Source organism: Procambarus clarkii, chromosome 38, assembly GCF_040958095.1.
Source record: "Procambarus clarkii isolate CNS0578487 chromosome 38, FALCON_Pclarkii_2.0, whole genome shotgun sequence".
NCBI classification, from domain to species: Eukaryota; Metazoa; Arthropoda; class Malacostraca; order Decapoda; family Cambaridae; genus Procambarus; species Procambarus clarkii.
Window position 1 is genome coordinate 14747947 of NC_091187.1, and position 18186 is coordinate 14766132.

Genomic DNA, 18186 nt, shown 5'->3' on the forward strand with positions numbered 1-18186 from the left:
TCCAGACTATTGCGTCCAGACTATTGCGTCTAGACTGTTGCGTCCAGACTGTTGCGTCTAGACTATTGCGTCCAGACTGTTGCGTCTAGACTATTGCGTCCAGACTGTTGGGTCTAGACTGTTGCGTCCAGACTGTTGCGTCCAGACTGTTGCGTCCAGACTGTTGCGTCCAGACTGTTGCGTCCAGACTGTTGCGTCCAGACTATTGCGTCTAGACTATTGCGTCCAGACTGTTGCGTCTAGACTATTGCGTCCAGACTATTGCGTCTAGCCTATTGCGTCCAGACTATTGCGTCCAGACTGTTGCGTCCAGACTATTGCGTTTAGACTATTGCGTCAAGACTGATGCACTCTACCAGTGCGTCCAGTCTGGTGCGTCCTGGTTAATGCAGCCTTGATTGAGCTTGCGTCCTCGACTCAGCTTGCGTCCTCGACAGAGCCTGCGTCCTCGACAGCGCTTGCGTCCTCGACAGAGCCTGCGTCCTTGAAGCAACGCGCGTCATACAGACTCAGTGTAAAAGCATATTTTGTGACGGGTAATTTGGCTACCATCTTCATGTCGTCTTGGTCGTGGGGTTAAGACGTGTCTCGTCCATTTGCGAAACCTGTATATCTTTTGTTTCTCATCCAAGTCCATCTACTTGGATTGGTTGATAGACCGACGGCTTTCCTTCTTGTGGGTTCGATTCTCAATGGTTCAAGTGGGTGGTCACTCTCCTCATATCCCAGCTCCTTGTCCTCATATCCCAGCTTCTTGTCCTCATATCCCAGCTTCTTGTCCTCATATCCCAGCTCCTTGTCCTCATATCCCAGCTTCTTGTCCTCATATCCCAGCTTCTTGTCCTCATATCCCAGTTCCTTGTCCTCATACCCCAGCTCCTTGTCCTCATACCCCAGTTCCTTGTCCTCATACCCCAGCTCCTTGTCCTCATATCCCAGTTCCTTGTCCTCATACCCCAGCTCCTTGTCCTCATACCCCAGCTCCTTGTCCTCATACCCCAGTTCCTTGTCCTCATACCCCAGCTCCTTCTCCTCATATCCCAGCTCCTTGTCCCCATATCCCAGCTCCTTCTCCTCATATCCCAGCTCCTTCTCCTCATATCCCAGCTCCTTGTCCTCATATCCCAACTCCTTGTCCTCATATCCCAGCTCCTTGTCCCCATACCCCAGCTCCTGGTCCCCATACCCCAGCTCCTTGTCCTCATACCCCAGCTCCTTGTCCTCATACCCCAGCTCCTTGTCCCCATACCCCAGCTCCTTGTCCTCATACCCCAGCTCCTGGTCCCCATACCCCAGTTCCTTGTCCCCATACCCCAGCTCCTTGTCCTCATACCCCAGCTCCTTGTCCTCATACCCCAGCTCCTTGTCCTCATACCCCAGCTCCTGGTCCCCATACCCCAGCTCCTGGTCCCCATACCCCAGCTCCTTGTCCTCATACCCCAGCTCCTGGTCCCCATACCCCAGCTCCTTGTCCTCATACCCCAGCTCCTGGTCCCCATACCCCAGCTCCTTGTCCTCATACCCCAGCTCCTGGTCCCCATACCCCAGCTCCTTGTCCTCATACCCCAGCTCCTGGTCCCCATACCCCAGCTCCTGGTCCCCATACCCCAGCTCCTTGTCCTCATACCCCAGCTCCTTGTCCCCATGCCCGAGCTCCTTGTCCTCATACCCCAGCTCCTGGTCCCCATACCCCAGCTCCTTGTCCTCATACCCCAGCTCCTTGTCCTCATACCCCAGCTCCTTGTCCTCATACCCCAGCTCCTTGTCCTCATACCCCAGCTCCTTGTCCTCATATCCCAGCTCCTGGTCCCCATACCCCAGCTCCTTGTCCTCATACCAACAAACATGGCGGCCTTGTTTACATGTTCTAAACAATTAGGGAGCTTGGAAACCTCACAACTCAAGGCTGTTAGTGTCATGAACAACCTCGTATGGTGCTTCGGAGCTCGTAAACTGTTTACTAAATGTAAACAACGCCACCATGATTGAGGAGAGATGCACTGGTTTCGTCTGTGAGTTAATGAATCCTGGTTGTGTCTTGACTTCCCATTCTCTGGGACTGGAAGCCAAATGCTTTAAGGAATGTCCTGCAAGGTGGACCTACTGACCTATCTTAGGATCCAACCCCCCACGACTGATGCCTAAATCCCAGGTGCCTATTAACTGCTGGGTGAACAGAGGCATGAGGTGATGAGAAACAGAGTGTGTAGTGTTGGTGAGGGAGTAGGGTGTAGTGTTGGAGAGAGCTTGAGTACCGACTATTACACACACACATACAGATCTAGCTTCCTCTATATTACCTCAAAGCAAAATACACACATACGTAATACAAACCTTTACGTGTGTATTCCCCCATCTCCTTGAGGGCCAGCGAGGTATTTCCCCTCGAGGGCACGCCAGACACGGGGGCCAAAGCTGAGATGTTTGCCAGTAAACGTGAGAATCAGGTCTTGGGGAGCGGGGGGAGGCCGGGAGGTACAGCTTACTGTGTAAGCTTGAGAACTACGTCTGGGGGGATGTTAAGCTTGCTCTTTAAGGGTGAGAATAAGATTAGAGGGGTTTCAAAACTCTGTATATAGTCGTTAGTGATAAAATACGTTGTATTTTCATGTGTTGATGTGTTTTTATGTTTATATATATATATATATATATATATATATATATATATATATATATATATATATATATATATATATATATATATATATATATATGGGATACGTCCAACGTCCAACTACTGAGGGAACCCCATCAACCCCATCAACGTTAAGATTGATGCAGGACTTAAAAGTGAAAGTCCTTTCAATGTCTAGCAGGACGTGGGGCTGCTGGACTTGGGACTATCTACGTCCAGAGTACGAAGACCAAGGCCAACAGTGGGCGAAATGCTGTGTCAATAACAAGTCCAATTTTAAAATAGTTGAACACTATAAGAGAGGCCTGACGGCTGAGTGGACAGCGCTCGGTATTCGTTGTCCTAAGATTCCAGGTTCGGTCCTCGGTAGAGGTGAAAACAAATGGGCAGAGTTTCTTTCACCCTGATGTACCAGTTCACCTAGCAGTAAATAGGTACCTGGGAATAAGACAGCTGCTACAGGCTGCTTCCTGGGGATATGTAACAAAAAGGAGGCCTGATCGAGGACCGGGCCGCGGAGACGCTAAGCCCCGAAATCTTCCCAAGATAACCTCAAGAAGATAACCACCATCGGGAGATCGAACCCCGGCCCGACAAGAAGCAAGACCATCTTGAGGTTATCTTGAGATGATTTCGGGGCTTTTAGTGTCCCCGCGGCCCGGTCCTCGACCAGGCCTCCATCCCCAGGACGCAGCCCGTGACAGCTGACTAACACCCAGGTACCTATTTTACTGCTAGGTAACAGGGACATAGGGTGAAAGAAACTCTGCCTATTGTTTCTCGCCGGCGCCTGGGATCGAACCCAGGACCACAGGATCACAAGTCCAGCGTGCTGTCCGCTCGGCCGACCGGCTTCCCAGGTCCCCCCCCCCCTGGAGTAGGTCAATTCTCATCGCCTGTAGTTGGGTAATTAAGAGCAAGAAGGCGTAACCATCTAAGCAGGTCGCTGCTGTGGGTCCCAAGTCTCTGCCCATTGTTTCTCGCCGGCGCCCGGGATCGATCCCAGGACCACAGGATCACAAGTCCAGCGTGCTGTCCGCTCGGCCGACCGGCTCCCAATCACTCTTCTGACCAAACAAGTAAACAGAATTCAAATTTCAAAATTCAAAATTCAAATGAGACATTGTAACTGAAATTCGAGAGTGTTAAAACCTAGACGTTGAAGGGCGAAGAAAAACCTATAGATTGTCTTGTAAGCAGCGCCTGAGACTGTGATAAATGTCTGGATGCTGAGAACCTGGCGCACGTCCGCCAGGCGCACGTCCGCCAGGCGCAGACTGTGATGAATGTCTGGTGTTGATAGTCTGGCAGACGCCGGCCAGGTCCAATATTTGACAAGGCTTTCTTAACCTAGGGAGAGTGAAGGGTGTAAAAGGCAGTCAAGTCCACACTCCTGGGACTGGTCCTGGGACTCCTGGAACTGCTACTGGGACTCCTGGGACTGCTACTGGGACTCCTGGGACTGGTCCTGGGACTCCTGGGACTGCTACTGGGACTCCTGGGACTGCTACTGGGACTCCTGGGACTGCTACTGGGACTACTGGGACTGGTCCTGGGACTCCTGGGACTGGTCCTGGGACTCTTGGGACTCCTGGGACTGCTACTGGGACTCCTGGGACTGCTACTGGGACTCCTGGGACTACTGGGACTGGTCCTTGGACTCCTGGGACTGCTACTGGGACTCCTGGGACTGCTGCTGGGACTCCTGGGACTGCTACTGGGACTCCTGGGACTGGTCCTGGGACTCCTGGGACTGGTCCTGGGACTCTTGGGACTCCTGGGACTGCTACTGGGACTCCTGGGACTGCTACTGGGACTCCTGGGACTGCTACTGGGACTACTGGGACTGGTCCTTGGACTCCTGGGACTGCTACTGGGACTCCTGGGACTCCTGGGACTGCTACTGGGACTCCTGGGACTGCTACTGGGACTCCTGGGACTGCTACTGGGACTCCTGGGACTGCTACTGGGACTCCTGGGACTGGTCCTGGGACTCCTGGAACTGCTACTGGGACTCCTGGGACTGGTCCTGGGACTCCTGGGACTGCTACTGGAACTCCTGGGACTGCTACTGGAACTCCTGGGACTGATACTGGGACTCCTGGGACTGCTACTGGGACTCCTGGGACTCCTGGGACTGCTACTGGGACTCCTGGGACTGCTACTGGGACTCCTGGGACTGCTACTGGGACTCCTGGGACTGCTACTGGGACTCCTGGGACTGCTACTGGGACTCCTGGGACTGCTACTGGGACTCCTGGGACTACGAGGGTATAGGCAGGGATAGGTGTAGGGAGGATATGGTGTATAGGAAGAAGATGTAAGGAATAGAGTGAATAGTCTGGATAGGCTGTGCAATCCCATAGAAACCCCATGCAAACACATCCAAGCGGTTCCCCATCCACAGTCTGGCCAGACCCAACTGTGCTTAACCTAACTGACTGAGCGACTCGGGGATGCAACCTCCATTTAGGCTACTAATCCAGTCAGCAACTGACTGTATCCACTCAAGACCGGATTTAACCTCAGAGCTCCTTATTCCCAGTCATTCGACACATTATAGCTAAGACAAAAGTGGCAGAATGTGATATATAAAACAGCCATTAAAACAAAAGCCATAGACAGGATGATATTTAGACAAAAAAAAGGTGAAAAAGCCGTAAATGAGAAGATGATGAGTAAGGTGAAGGAGAGTCAAGGTGATGAGTGAGAGGGGAAAGTGGAACAGGGGGAATTTGGGGAAGGGTGGTGTAGGGGGAGACGGAAGGGAGGGGGGGTAGGGGGGTTATATGGAAAAGGAGGGGGTTGCCTAGGGGGGAGGATAGGCATACAGACTGCCATTGGTCTATACTGTCTCGTATGGACCAGTAGGAGCTGCCTCGTATGGACCAATAGCAGCTGCCTCGTATGGACTAATAGGAGCTGCCTCGTATGGACCAATAGGAGCTGCCTCGTATGGACCAATAGGAGCTGCCTCGTATGGTCCAATAGCAACTGCCTCGTATGGACCAATAGGAGCTGCCTCGTATGGACCAATAGGAGCTGCCTCGTATGGTCCAATAGCAACTGCCTCGTATGGACCAATAGCAACTGCCTCGTATGGACCAATAGGAGCTGCCTCGTATGGACCAATAGGAGCTGCCTCGTATGGTCCAATAGCAACTGCCTCGTATGGACCAATAGGAGCTGCCTCGTATGGACCAATAGGAGCTGCCTCGTATGGTCCAATAGCAACTGCCTCGTATGGACCAATAGGAGCTGCCTCGTATGGACCAATAGCAGCTGCCTCGTATGGACCAATAGGAGCTGCCTCGTATGGTCCAATAGCAACTGCCTCGTATGGACCAATAGGAGCTGCCTCGTATGGACCAATAGCAGCTGCCTCGTATGGACCAATAGGAGCTGCCTCGTATGGACCAATAGGAGCTGCCTCGTATGGACCAATAGCAGCTGCCTCGTATGGACCAATAGCAGCTGCCTCGTATGGACCAATAGGAGCTGCCTCGTATGGACCAATAGCAGCTGCCTCGTATGGACCAATAGGAGCTGCCTCGTATGGACCAATAGGAGCTGCCTCGTATGGACCAATAGCAGCTGCCTCGTATGGACCAATAGCAGCTGCCTCGTATGGACCAATAGGAGCTGCCTCGTATGGACCAATAGCAGCTGCCTCGTATGGACCAATAGCAGCTGCCTCGTATGGACCAATAGGAGCTGCCTCGTATGGACCAATAGCAGCTGCCTCGTATGGACCAATAGCAGCTGCCTCGTATGGACCAATAGGAGCTGCCTCGTATGGACCAATAGCAGCTGCCTCGTATGGACCAATAGGAGAGACATGGAAGGGCCAATAGGCCCTCTTTCGTTCCCTTAAATCTTATGTTGGAATACATACTCGTATTCTAAGTAGCAAAATAAGTAACTCTGACAATCAGGCAACAGTATTTATAGTCAGGATTATAAGCGCGAGAACCTTACCAACAATAAACTCTAGAAAACAAATACACACCTATCGGAGCCGCCTATAAAGAATTACCCAAAGCGGACTTGGATCCCACAACGCGCGAGGGGTAAAAACGCCTTGGACCTGCAATAAACAAATACGAATCGGAATCGCATTAAGAATTGCCCATGCGGCTTCGTATCCCACAGCTCGGAGGGGCTAGAAAGCCTGGAAGGGCCGCCCTGACCCTGCTAAGGATGATCCCAGCGAGAATTGGATTTTACTTCCGTGGCTTGACTTCTTCAAGGTAAGACCCGTACACACGACCGAGCCGTGTCGGAGCCACGGAGAAGTCGACCTTGCTGACCTGGTGCTTAGAGACGAGAACCGCGCAGACGACGAGGCAAAAAACAAATGAGCGTCGATGTTAAACAAGATATGTGTTTGGTTGTCGGGTCGGGATGGGCTTTGAATATGTGTACTGAAATTGTTTACTCCTGGGGAGATACCCATGAAGTTTGTAATAGCTTAGTGGTTTGGGAACCAGCGGGAAATGGTCAATGAATGAGAGAGAGAGAGAGAGAGAGAGAGAGAGAGAGAGAGAGAGAGAGAGAGAGAGAGAGAGAGAGAGAGAGAGAGAGAGAGAGCTCAGATCATGAGCCTCAAGCACTTACACCAAGAGCCTCAGACACACCAAGAGCCTCAGACACTTACACCAAGAACCTCAGACACTTACACCAAGAGCCTCAGACACACCAAGAGCCTCAGACACACCAAGAGCCTCAGACACACCAAGAGCCTCAGACACACCAAGAGCCTCAGACACTTACACCAAGAGCCTCAGACACTACACCAAGAGCTTCAGACACACCAAGAGCCTCAGACACTTACACCAAGAGCCTCAGACACTTACACCAAGAGCTTCAGACACACCAAGAGCCTCAGACACACCAAGAGCCTCAGACACTTACACCAAGAGCCTCAGACACTACACCAAAAGCTTCAGACACACCAAGAGCCTCAGACACACCAAGAGCCTCAGACACTTACACCAAGAGCCTCAGACACTACACCAAGAGCCTCAGACACTACACCAAGAGCCTCAGACACACCAAGAGCCTCAGACACTTACACCAAGAGCCTCAGACACTTACACCAAGAGCCTCAGACACTTACACCAAGAGCCTCAGACACTTACACCAAGAGCCTCAGACACTTACACCAAGAGCCTCAGACACTTACACCAAGAGCCTCAGACACTTACACCAAGAGCCTCAGACACTACACCAAGAGCCTCAGACACTTACACCAAGAGCCTCAGACACACCAAGAGCCTCAGACACTTACACCAAGAGCCTCAGACACACCAAGAGCCTCAGACACTTACACCAAAAGCCTCAGACACTACACCAAGAGCCTCAGACACTTACACCAAGAGCCTCAGACACTTACACCAAGAGCCTCAGACACTTACACCAAGAGCCTCAGACACTTACACCAAGAGCCTCAGACACTTACACCAAGAGCCTCAGACACACCAAGAGCCTCAGACACTTACACCAAGAGCCTCAGACACTTACACCAAGAGCCTCAGACACTTACACCAAGAGCCTCAGACACTACACCAAGAGCCTCAGACACTTACACCAAAAGCCTCAGACACACCAAGAGCCTCAGACACTTACACCAAGAGCCTCAGACACTTACACCAAGAGCCTCAGACACACCAAGAGCCTCAGACACACCAAGAGCCTCAGACACACCAAGAGCCTCAGACACACCAAGAGCCTCAGACACTTACACCAAGAGCCTCAGACACTTACACCAAGAGCCTCAGACACTTACACCAAGAGCCTCAGACACTTACACCAAGAGCCTCAGACACTTACACCAAGAGCCTCAGACACTTACACCAAGAGCCTCAGACACTTACACCAAGAGCCTCAGACACTTACACCAAGAGCCTCAAGCACTTACACCAAGAGCCTCAGACACTTACACCAAGAGCCTCAAGCACTTACACCAAGAGCCTCAGACACTTACACCAAGAGCCTCAAGCACATACACCAAGAGCCTCAGACACTTACACCAAGAGCCTCAAGCACTTACACCAAGAGCCTCAGACACACCAAGAGCCTCAGACACACCAAGAGCCTCAGACACACCAAGAGCCTCAGACACTTACACCAAGAGCCTCAGACACTTACACCAAGAGCCTCAGACACTTACACCAAGAGCCTCAGACACACCAAGAGCCTCAGACACTTATACCAAGAGCCTCAGACACACCAAGAGCCTCAGACACACCAAGAGCCTCAGACACACCAAGAGCCTCAGACACTTAATTACACCAAGAGCCTCAGACACACCAAGAGCCTCAGACACTTACACCAAGAGCCTCAACAACATACTTTAGTTCCATTTGCCACAAAAAACTTAATTTTTACTTTAAGATTCCCAGGTTGTTCGTAAGTGTTGCAGCCATTATCTTGTCTTTCATGGGAGTGAGAAACTGTGTTTTTCTCCGGGTTGACGCAGTATTGCGTCATCAGTCAGCTGACGCAATGTTGCGTCATCAGTCAGCTGACTTACTGGTGGGGGTCGGCGATTCGAGTCTCCAAGTGCCCAGGTGAATACATATATCTTTATAAACGCTGTGAGTAACATGAATTACGTGAGTTATTGACCTAATATGAGTCAATTAGACCCATGGGTTGACGTCCTGCCTAAATCATCAATATGTATTGATGATGGATAGATCAATAGGTCAACATTACAAAGGCTAGGTATTTCTGCTTCAGTGTGAAGTGCGGTTGAACTGAGGTCGGTTGGGGGGTACTGGATAGTCTGGCTATGAGGGATGGTATAGGATAGTGTGGCTATGAGGCAGTGTGAGGATAGATGGGATCTTGTGAGGAAATATGCCTCTGTAACCCTTGTCACCACTACCAACGGGATGGGTATGGGGTCCACTACCGCTCACGGGATGGGTATGGGGTCCACTACCGCTCACGGGATGGGTATGGGGTCCACTACCGCTCACGGGATGGGTATGGGGTCCACTACCGCTCACGGGATAGGTATGGGGTTCACTACCACCCACAGGATGGGTATGGGGTCCACTACCACCCACAGGATGGGTATGGGATCCACTACCACCCACAGGATAGGTATGGGGTCCACCACCACCCACAGGATAGGTATGGGGTCCACCACCACCACCCACAGGATAGGTATGGGGCCCACCACCACCCACAGGATAGGCATGGGGCCCACCACCACCCACAGGATAGGTATGGGGCCCACCACCACCCACAGGATAGGTATGTTGTACTAATAATCAACTAAACTAGAACTTATGACGAAAGGAAAGAAGGATAGTGAGACACTAGCCCAACACCCAGCCACTAACCAGCAATTAATGAGTGCTAACGACCCTTATCCAGTAAGCTCTGATGAGCCCCGAGAATCAGATGAGTTGTGATGGGCCCCATCAGATGACGAAGACCAAAACTCATAGTGATGGGAATATACCTATTTACCTGACCCTAATTAATGATGAGGCGCCGAAGAAATGGTGTAATGATAGCCATCTTTGTTGATATCTCAGGTCCAGAAACCCCCTCCCCCTCTCTCCCCCCCCCAGCGTGCCCCCCCTCACCCCCCCCCCTGCACGCAGGAGCCTCGGACCAGTATACTCCACAAATACCAAAAAAAAACTATTAAAAAGGAGGGAAATTTCTGCACTTTTGTGGCTCTTGTTTTTTCCTTGTGAAAGCAAATCTGATATTAACTCGTGGCTTTTGTGTTAGCTGGTGACTGTGAGTCCTCGTGGGCATGAGTGCCTGGTTGGGAGGCACTTGTCACTCTCATTAATGAGTGCCTGGTTGGGAGGCACTTGTCACTCATTAATGAGTGCCTGGTTGGGAGGTACCTGTTAGACTCATTAATGAGGGCCTGGTTGGGAGGCACCTGCCACACTCATTAATGAGTGCCTGGTTGGGTGGCTACTTCTTCTACTCCCCAAGCCCGGCCCGAGGCCTGGCTTGACTTGTGAGAGTTAGGTTCACCAGGCTGTTGCTTGGAGCGGCCCGCAGGCCCACATATACCTGGTTGATGGGGTTCTGGGAGTTCTTCTACTCCCCAAGCCCGGCCCGAGGCCAGGCTTGACTTGTGAGAGTTTGGTCCACCAGGCTGTTGCTTGGAGCGGCCCGCAGGCCCACATACCCACCACAGCTCGGTTGGTCCGGCACTCCTTGCAGAAAACAGTCCAGTTTTCTCTTGAAAATGTCCAGGGTTGTTCCGGCAATATTTCTTATGCTCGCTGGGAGAACGTTGAACAACCGCGGACCTCTGATGTTTATACAGTGTTCTCTGATTGTGCCTATGGCACCTCTGCTCTTCACTGGTTCTATTCTGCATTTTCTTCCATATCGTTCACTCCAGTACGTTGTTATTTTACTGTGTAGATTTGGGACCTGGCCCTCCAGTATTTTCCACGTGTATATTATTTGATATCTCTCTCGTCTCCTTTCTAGTGAGTACATTTGGACAGCTTTGAGACGATCCCAATAATTTGCTTGGTTATGCTCCCTAAACGTTAGGTCGTCAGACATCATTATTCTCAAATCCCTTACATGCTGTTTTCCTACTATGGGCACATTTGATTGTGTTTTGTACTCTGTATTATGTTTAAGGTCCTCATTTTTACCGTATCTGAGTACCTGGAATTTATCACTGTTAAACATCATGTTATTTTCTGCTGCCCAGTCGAAAACTTTATTAATATCTGCTTGTAGTTTTTCAATGTCTTCAGCAGAGGTAATTTTCATACTGATTTTTGTGTCATCTGCAAAGAACAATACGAAGCTGTAACTTGTATTTTTGTTTATATTTGATACGAGAATAAGGAACAGCAGTGGTGCAAGGACTGTACCTTGAGGTACAGAACTCTTAACTGCACTCGGACTCGATTTTATGTGGTTGACTGTTACTCTTTGTGTTCTGTTCGACAGGAAATTGAGTATCCAGCGTCCTACTTTACCAGTTATACCCATTGACCTCATTTTGTGTGCTATCACGCCATGGTCACATTTATCGAATGCCTTTGCAAAGTCTGTGTATACAACATCTGCATTCAGCTTTTCTTCTAATGCCTCAGTGATTTTGTCATAGTGGTCAAGTAGCTGTGAGAGGCATGATCTTCCTGCTCTAAATTCATGTTGGCCTGGGTTGTGAAGGTCATTGGTCTCCATGCTGGCCTGGGTTGTGAAGGTCATTGGTCTCCATGAATCTAGTGACCTGACTCCTGATCACTCTCTCAAATACTTTTATTATGTGGGGCGTTAGTGCAACTGGTCTATAATTCTTTGCCAATGCTTTGCTCCCACCCTTGTGTAGAGGGGCAATGTCTGCTACTTTCAGCGCATCTGGTATCTCCCCCGTGTCCAAGCTCTTCCTCCACACTATACTGAGTGCCTGTGCTACTGGCACTTTGCATTTCTTTATAAATATTGAATTCCACGAGTCTGGCCTCGGGGCTGAGTGCATGGGCATATTGTCAATTTCTCTCACAAAACAACCTCGCATAGGCCAGTAGGCCTTGTGCCTTCTCCATTTCTTAAGTTCCTTAAATCACACTCTCCACAGGTCAGTCTTCAAGATCATGCAAAATCTTACGGTGAAAATACCCACGAAATATTAGTTTGAAAAACGTAAGGTAAAATAACAGCCGACACTACCTCGTCCCTACACCTCAGATATATACACCTTTACGAAACAAAAAGGATCGATAAACGCTCGCGTTATTACGGGTAACGAACCCCCCTCAAGGCTTAAATTCTCCGTTATCATTGCGGAGAAACTTACAAATGGCGTTCTCAGTCTTCATCAGAGAGCGTGGGAACAGCTAGCAATCACACACACACACACACACACACACACACACACACACACACACACACACACACACACACACACACACACACACAAACACACACACACACACACACACACACACACACACACACACACACACACACACACACACACACACACACACACACACACACACACACACACACACACACACACACACACACACATACACACACACAAACACACACACAAACACACACACACATACACACACACACACACACACACACACACACACACACACACACACACACACACACACACACACACACACACACACACACACACACACACACACACACACACGTTAATGAGTCGTTCGCCTCGTTAGGTCTGCAGTCTGCCCATAATTCCCCCTCCAATTATAGGAGGTCGTGAGCTGTCCGAGGCGCCGAGGGTCCTGTCTGCCTCCACTCACGCTCCCGCCAATTATATGTCTCTAAATTATACTTTTCTGTTAGTCTCGCATCTTTAATATGCATTAGTTATAATTCTGTTGGTCTCTGCGTCTTTAATATGCATTAGTTATAGATCTGTTAGTCTCTGCGTCTTTAAAATGCATTAGTTATAGATCTGTTAGTCTCTGCGTCTTTAAAATGCATTAGTTATAGATCTGTTAGTCTCTGCGTCTTTAAAATGTATTAGTTATAGATCTGTTGGTCTCTGCGTCTTTAAAATGCATTAGTTATAGATCTGTTGGTCTCTGCGTCTTTAAAATGCATTAGTTATAGATCTGTTAGTCTCTGCGTCTTTAAAATGTATTAGTTATAGATCTGTTAGTCTCTGCGTCTTTAAAATGCATTAGTTATAGATCTGTTAGTCTCTGCGTCTTTAAAATGTATTAGTTATAGATCTGTTGGTCTCTGCGTCTTTAAAATGCATTAGTTATAGATCTGTTGGTCTCTGCGTCTTTAAAATGCATTAGTTATAGATCTGTTAGTCTCTGCGTCTTTTAAAATGTATTAGTTATAGATCTGTTGGTCTCTGCGTCTTTTAAAATGTATTAGTTATAGATCTGTTAGTCTCTGCGTCTTTAAAATGTATTAGTTATAGATCTGTTGGTCTCTGCGTCTTTAAAATGCATTAGTTATAGATCTGTTAGTCTCTGCGTCTTTTAAAATGCATTAGTTATAGATCTGTTGGTCTCTGCGTCTTTAAAATGCATTAGTTATAGATCTGTTGGTCTCTGCGTCTTTTAAAATGCATTAGTTATAGATCTGTTAGTCATCTTTAAAGTGTATTAATGCTACTTTCTGTTAGTCTCTCTATCTTTAAAATGCACTAATGATACTTTCAACTAGTCCTTGCATCTTTAAAGTGCATGTACAAAATAATATCTATATTTTATAACTCGTATTTTGACTATTGAAATTAACTGGATGTTCAATACATCTCAAAAAGGCAGTATATAGAAAGGAAATCACTATAACGGGGCTGAAATAAATAAAATTGTTTTCCTTTCTATTTCATTTTGTTTCATTTCATTTGTATGGGTTGGGTTTCAATATGTTTTTTGTTTGTTTAGCTCTTAATGTTCGACTCAAAAAAGAAGCTCTCAGACGCAGGTTCGAATCCTCGTCACGGCCCTTGTGGATTTGTTCATTGATGCATCACGCTATTGGGTGTTCGAGGTTTTCCTTATGCCACCTTTAGGGTGGCTTAGTCTTTATCAATCAATCAATCTGTGTCTTCCTTATGTGTTATCATTGGGATATTTTGTCTTACTCTCATATTTTCATAATCTTGCAATTGTTTGGGTTAATTTCTAACAACCATTTCTCAGGCCGTGTCTGTCGGAGGTCCATGTTATTCTCAGGTATTTTGTAAGCTTTTTCTATGATTTTCACGTGTTTATATGTGTTATGTAGACTTAGGATTCCCCATTCAGCTTGAAGTAATTCCCAAATATAACGGATTCTGATCCTTCTGGTGCTGCTTTGGTTAAGTCTCCCCCTCCTTGTTTCCCCGTCTTCTTCACCTTAATGAAAGTCTTGAGAGTGAGGTAATTTCTCATCTTTATCCAGTGCTCTTTTAAGATGATCCTGATTGCTTCTTAAGCAGTTAAGATCATCTTAATTTTGGAGAATGTGCCAACCAGTTCTGGTCTTAAGTGTTTTATGGTGACCATCTTAAAGTAAGTGTGTGTGCTCACTTATTTGTGCTTGCGGGGGTTGAGCTTTGGCTCTTTGGTCCCGCCTCTCAACTGTCAATCAACTGTGTATGGAGTCAGCCTCCACCACATCTCTGCCCAATGCATTCCACCTGTTAACTACTCTGACACTGAAAAAGTTCTTTTTAATGTCCCTGTGGCTCATGTGGGTACTCAGTTTCCACCTGTGTCCCCTTGTTCGCGTACCATCCGTGTTAAACAGTTTATCTTTATCTACCCTGTCAATTCCTCTGAGAATTTTGTAGGTAGTGATCATGTCTCCCCTTACTCTTCTGTCTTCTAGTGTCGTGAGGTGCATTTCTCGCAGCCTTTCTTCGTAACTCATGCCTCCTAGTTCTGGGACTAGTCTAGTGGCATACCTCTTATAAACTGGAACTTTTTCAGTGTGTGAAACTTTTTGTGAGTGTGTGTTCACCTAGTTGTGTTCACCTAGTTGTGTTTTGCAGGGGTTGTGCTCTGCTCTTTCGGCCCGCCTCTCAACTGTCAATCAACTGTTTACTAACTACTTTTTTTCCCCCACACCACACACACACACACACCCCAGGAAGCAGCCCGTGACAGCTGACTAACTCCCAGGTACCTACTTACTGCTAGGTAACAGGGGCATTCAGGGTGAAAGAAACTTTGCCCATTTGCTTCTGCCTGTCCGGGAATCGAACCCGGGGTACAGAATTACGAGTCTTGCGCGCTATCCACCAGGCTACGAGGCCCCTGTGTGTGTGTGTGTGTGTGTGTGTGTGTGTGTGTGTGTGTGTGTGTGTGTGTGTGTGTGTGTGTGTGTACTCACCTAGCTGTACTCACCTAGTTGTGCTGGCGGGGGTTGAGCTCTGGCTCTTTGGTCCCGCCTCTCAACTGTCAATCAACAGGTGTACAGGTTCCTGAGCCTATTGGGCTTTATCATATCTACACTTGAAACTGTGTATGGAGTCAGCCTCCACCACATCACTGCCTAATGCATTCCATTTGTAATTTGTGTGTGTGTGTGTGTACTCACCTAGTTGTGTTTGCGGGGGTTGAGCTCTGGCTCTTTGGTCCCGTCTCTTTTGTGTGTGTGTGTGTTTGAGTCTGTATATCTATTTGTTTTGTGAAGTTGTGTATACTCTTGGATTCAACAACATCTAAACGGTTACATTTATTTTCAACTCTTGAATTCAACAGTTCTCCTCTGGCCTGTCTGTGGCTGAGTGTGTCTGCTAGTCTTTACATCTTTAAGAAGTAATAGAGATAATTTCTGTTGTGTCTGTGGTGTATATATCTCTCCAATTTCCAACAGTATCCCCTAGCGTCACCTTTTACCACAGTGGAAAATACTTGCTTGTCCACTCTGGCAATTATTGATATAATTTTGAATGTCGTAATCATGTCTCTTGCTCCTCCTCCTCCTCTTTCTCTCTGGGTGTGGTATTTCTCCGGAGATAAATATTTTTGTTACTTGGGACAAGATAAACATAAATATGACAATAAATAAATCTTTAAAGATATCTTTATCTTTAAAGATAAAGATTAATAGATAAATGTCGTGTCTAAAGATTAATTGTCTGTGTCTGTCTTTCAGGTGAGGGTTCGAGCCATGTTGAGGCAGCATAATGAAAGGTTCGTATCCTATATGATTTGATCTCTTGATTCGCCACAACGTATAAAATAAGGGGTACTAAAATGCATAAACCCAAGCTACCTACCAAGCTATGGGAGCCGGTCGGCCGAGCGGATAGCACACTGGACGCGTGATCCTGTGGTTCCGGGTTCGATCTCGGGCGCCGGCGAGAAACAATGGGCAGAGTTTCTTTCACCCTATGCCCCTGTTACCTAGCAGTAAAATAGGTACCTGGGTGTTAGTCAGCTGTCACGGGCTGCTGCCTGGGGGGTGGAGGCCTGGTCGAGGACCGGGCCGCGGGGACACTAAAGCCCCGAAATCTCTCAAGATAACCTCAAGCTAACCCTCTAACCTATCCGGCATACGTATAGAAAACGTGGATATCTGAGAGCCGGTATTTTTGATAGTACGTCGTATTTCGTACGTTGGGGGACCCAGAGCGTACAAAATGAGACGCATTAGTTGAGAAGACGGGGATCAGAGATGCCCCAAACATGTCATCTTCTACCAGCTTACATAGAGTTGCGCGTAGCGCAGTTGGCTTCGTTCTCGACTCACAATCGGTTTTCCCGTTCGATTCGTGGACGGGACAAAAATGGTTGGGCACGTTTCCTTTCACCTAATGCCTCTGTTTACCCAGGTGTCACTAAATACCCGGGAGTTAGGTAACTGTTGTGGGTGGCCTCCCTGGGAGGGGGGGGGTTAGTAGGTCCAACGACCTTGACAGGGCCTCGAAACGAGCATAAAATATATATATACACACAGGCTTCTTGTCCCCGAAGAAAGGATTTAATTGTTAGAATTATTACCGGAAAAAAAGAGATTAGATTTCTTAGTAAAATGACGGATTAGCCGGGTTGAAGTAAGTGATGCGGGCCTGCAGGTTGCTGCCAGCAACAGTCCTGCTGATCACGGCATCACCACAAACCCGTCTGAAGGGTTCTTTCCTTAGGTTTACGAAGGTTATATAATTTGGTTATAAACCAGTTATATATTGGTATTTCTCCTTCTCTGGTGTAGGAAATTGTCAATAAGCATTTCTCCTTCTCTATCGTAGGAAATTGTCAAATAGGCATTTCTCCTTCTCTGGCGTAGGAAATTGTCGTAACCCGTACTCCTAATAGCACGTCGCAATTTTGACGTATACTCTACCTTGAGGCCCAAACACTGTCGTACTAGAAAATGGAAGCGGCTGGCGAAAGTGACGTACTGTCCCGTTTTCTGTTGTCGGTCCTCTGGCTGGTTAGGATAAGGGCACTTTAATACGTCAGTTTCTTGACGTTGGGGACGCTGGCGAGAACGGGCCGGCTGCCGACAGGTGATTGACCATTTTGTTAACAAAATACATCATTCAGAAGATAAGGAAGGGAAGGGAACTATGAGGGGGAAAGCGCCAAGCCATTACGACTATATAGCACAGGGAAGGGGTCAGGATTTGGGATGGGACGGAGGGAAAGGAATGGTGCTCCAACCACTTGTGGACTGTCGGGGATTGAACGCCGACCTGCATGACGCGAGACCGTCGCTCTACCGTCCAGCCCCAAGTGAGACGACGACGTTTCGGTCCGTCTTGGACCATTATCAAGACGATTGTGGTTGAGTTGATGTTGATTGAGTTGATTGTTATTATCAAGTTGATTGATGATTCTCCTCATCTTCTGGTGTGTAGTTAGTCATCATATCATCAGCCCCGTTACTGTGACTCATCGTCTGCACATAATTCAAATCTCTTACGAGAAACAAATCTCTTACGAGAAACAAATCTCTTACGAGAAACAAATCTCTTACGAGAAACAAATCTCTTACGAGAAACAAATCTCTTACGAGAAACAAATCTCTTACGAGAAACAAATCTCTTACGAGAAACAAATCTCTTACGAGAAACAAATATCTTACGAGAAACAAAT

The 18186-nt window shown here is 48.0% G+C and overlaps 2 protein-coding genes across 2 annotated transcripts in view; one reads left to right on the forward strand and one right to left on the reverse strand.

Moving 5' to 3' along the window:
- LOC123772040 (zygotic gap protein knirps-like) overlaps positions 1–18186 on the forward strand; it is a gene marked incomplete in the record, with an annotated part of 198958 nt that overhangs the window by 116263 nt on the left and 64509 nt on the right.
- LOC138372196 (DNA-directed RNA polymerase II subunit RPB1-like) lies at positions 3986–5020 on the reverse strand. Its single transcript, XM_069337514.1, has one exon. The coding sequence runs from the start codon at positions 5018–5020 to the stop codon at positions 3986–3988; it is 1035 nt and encodes a 344-aa protein (XP_069193615.1).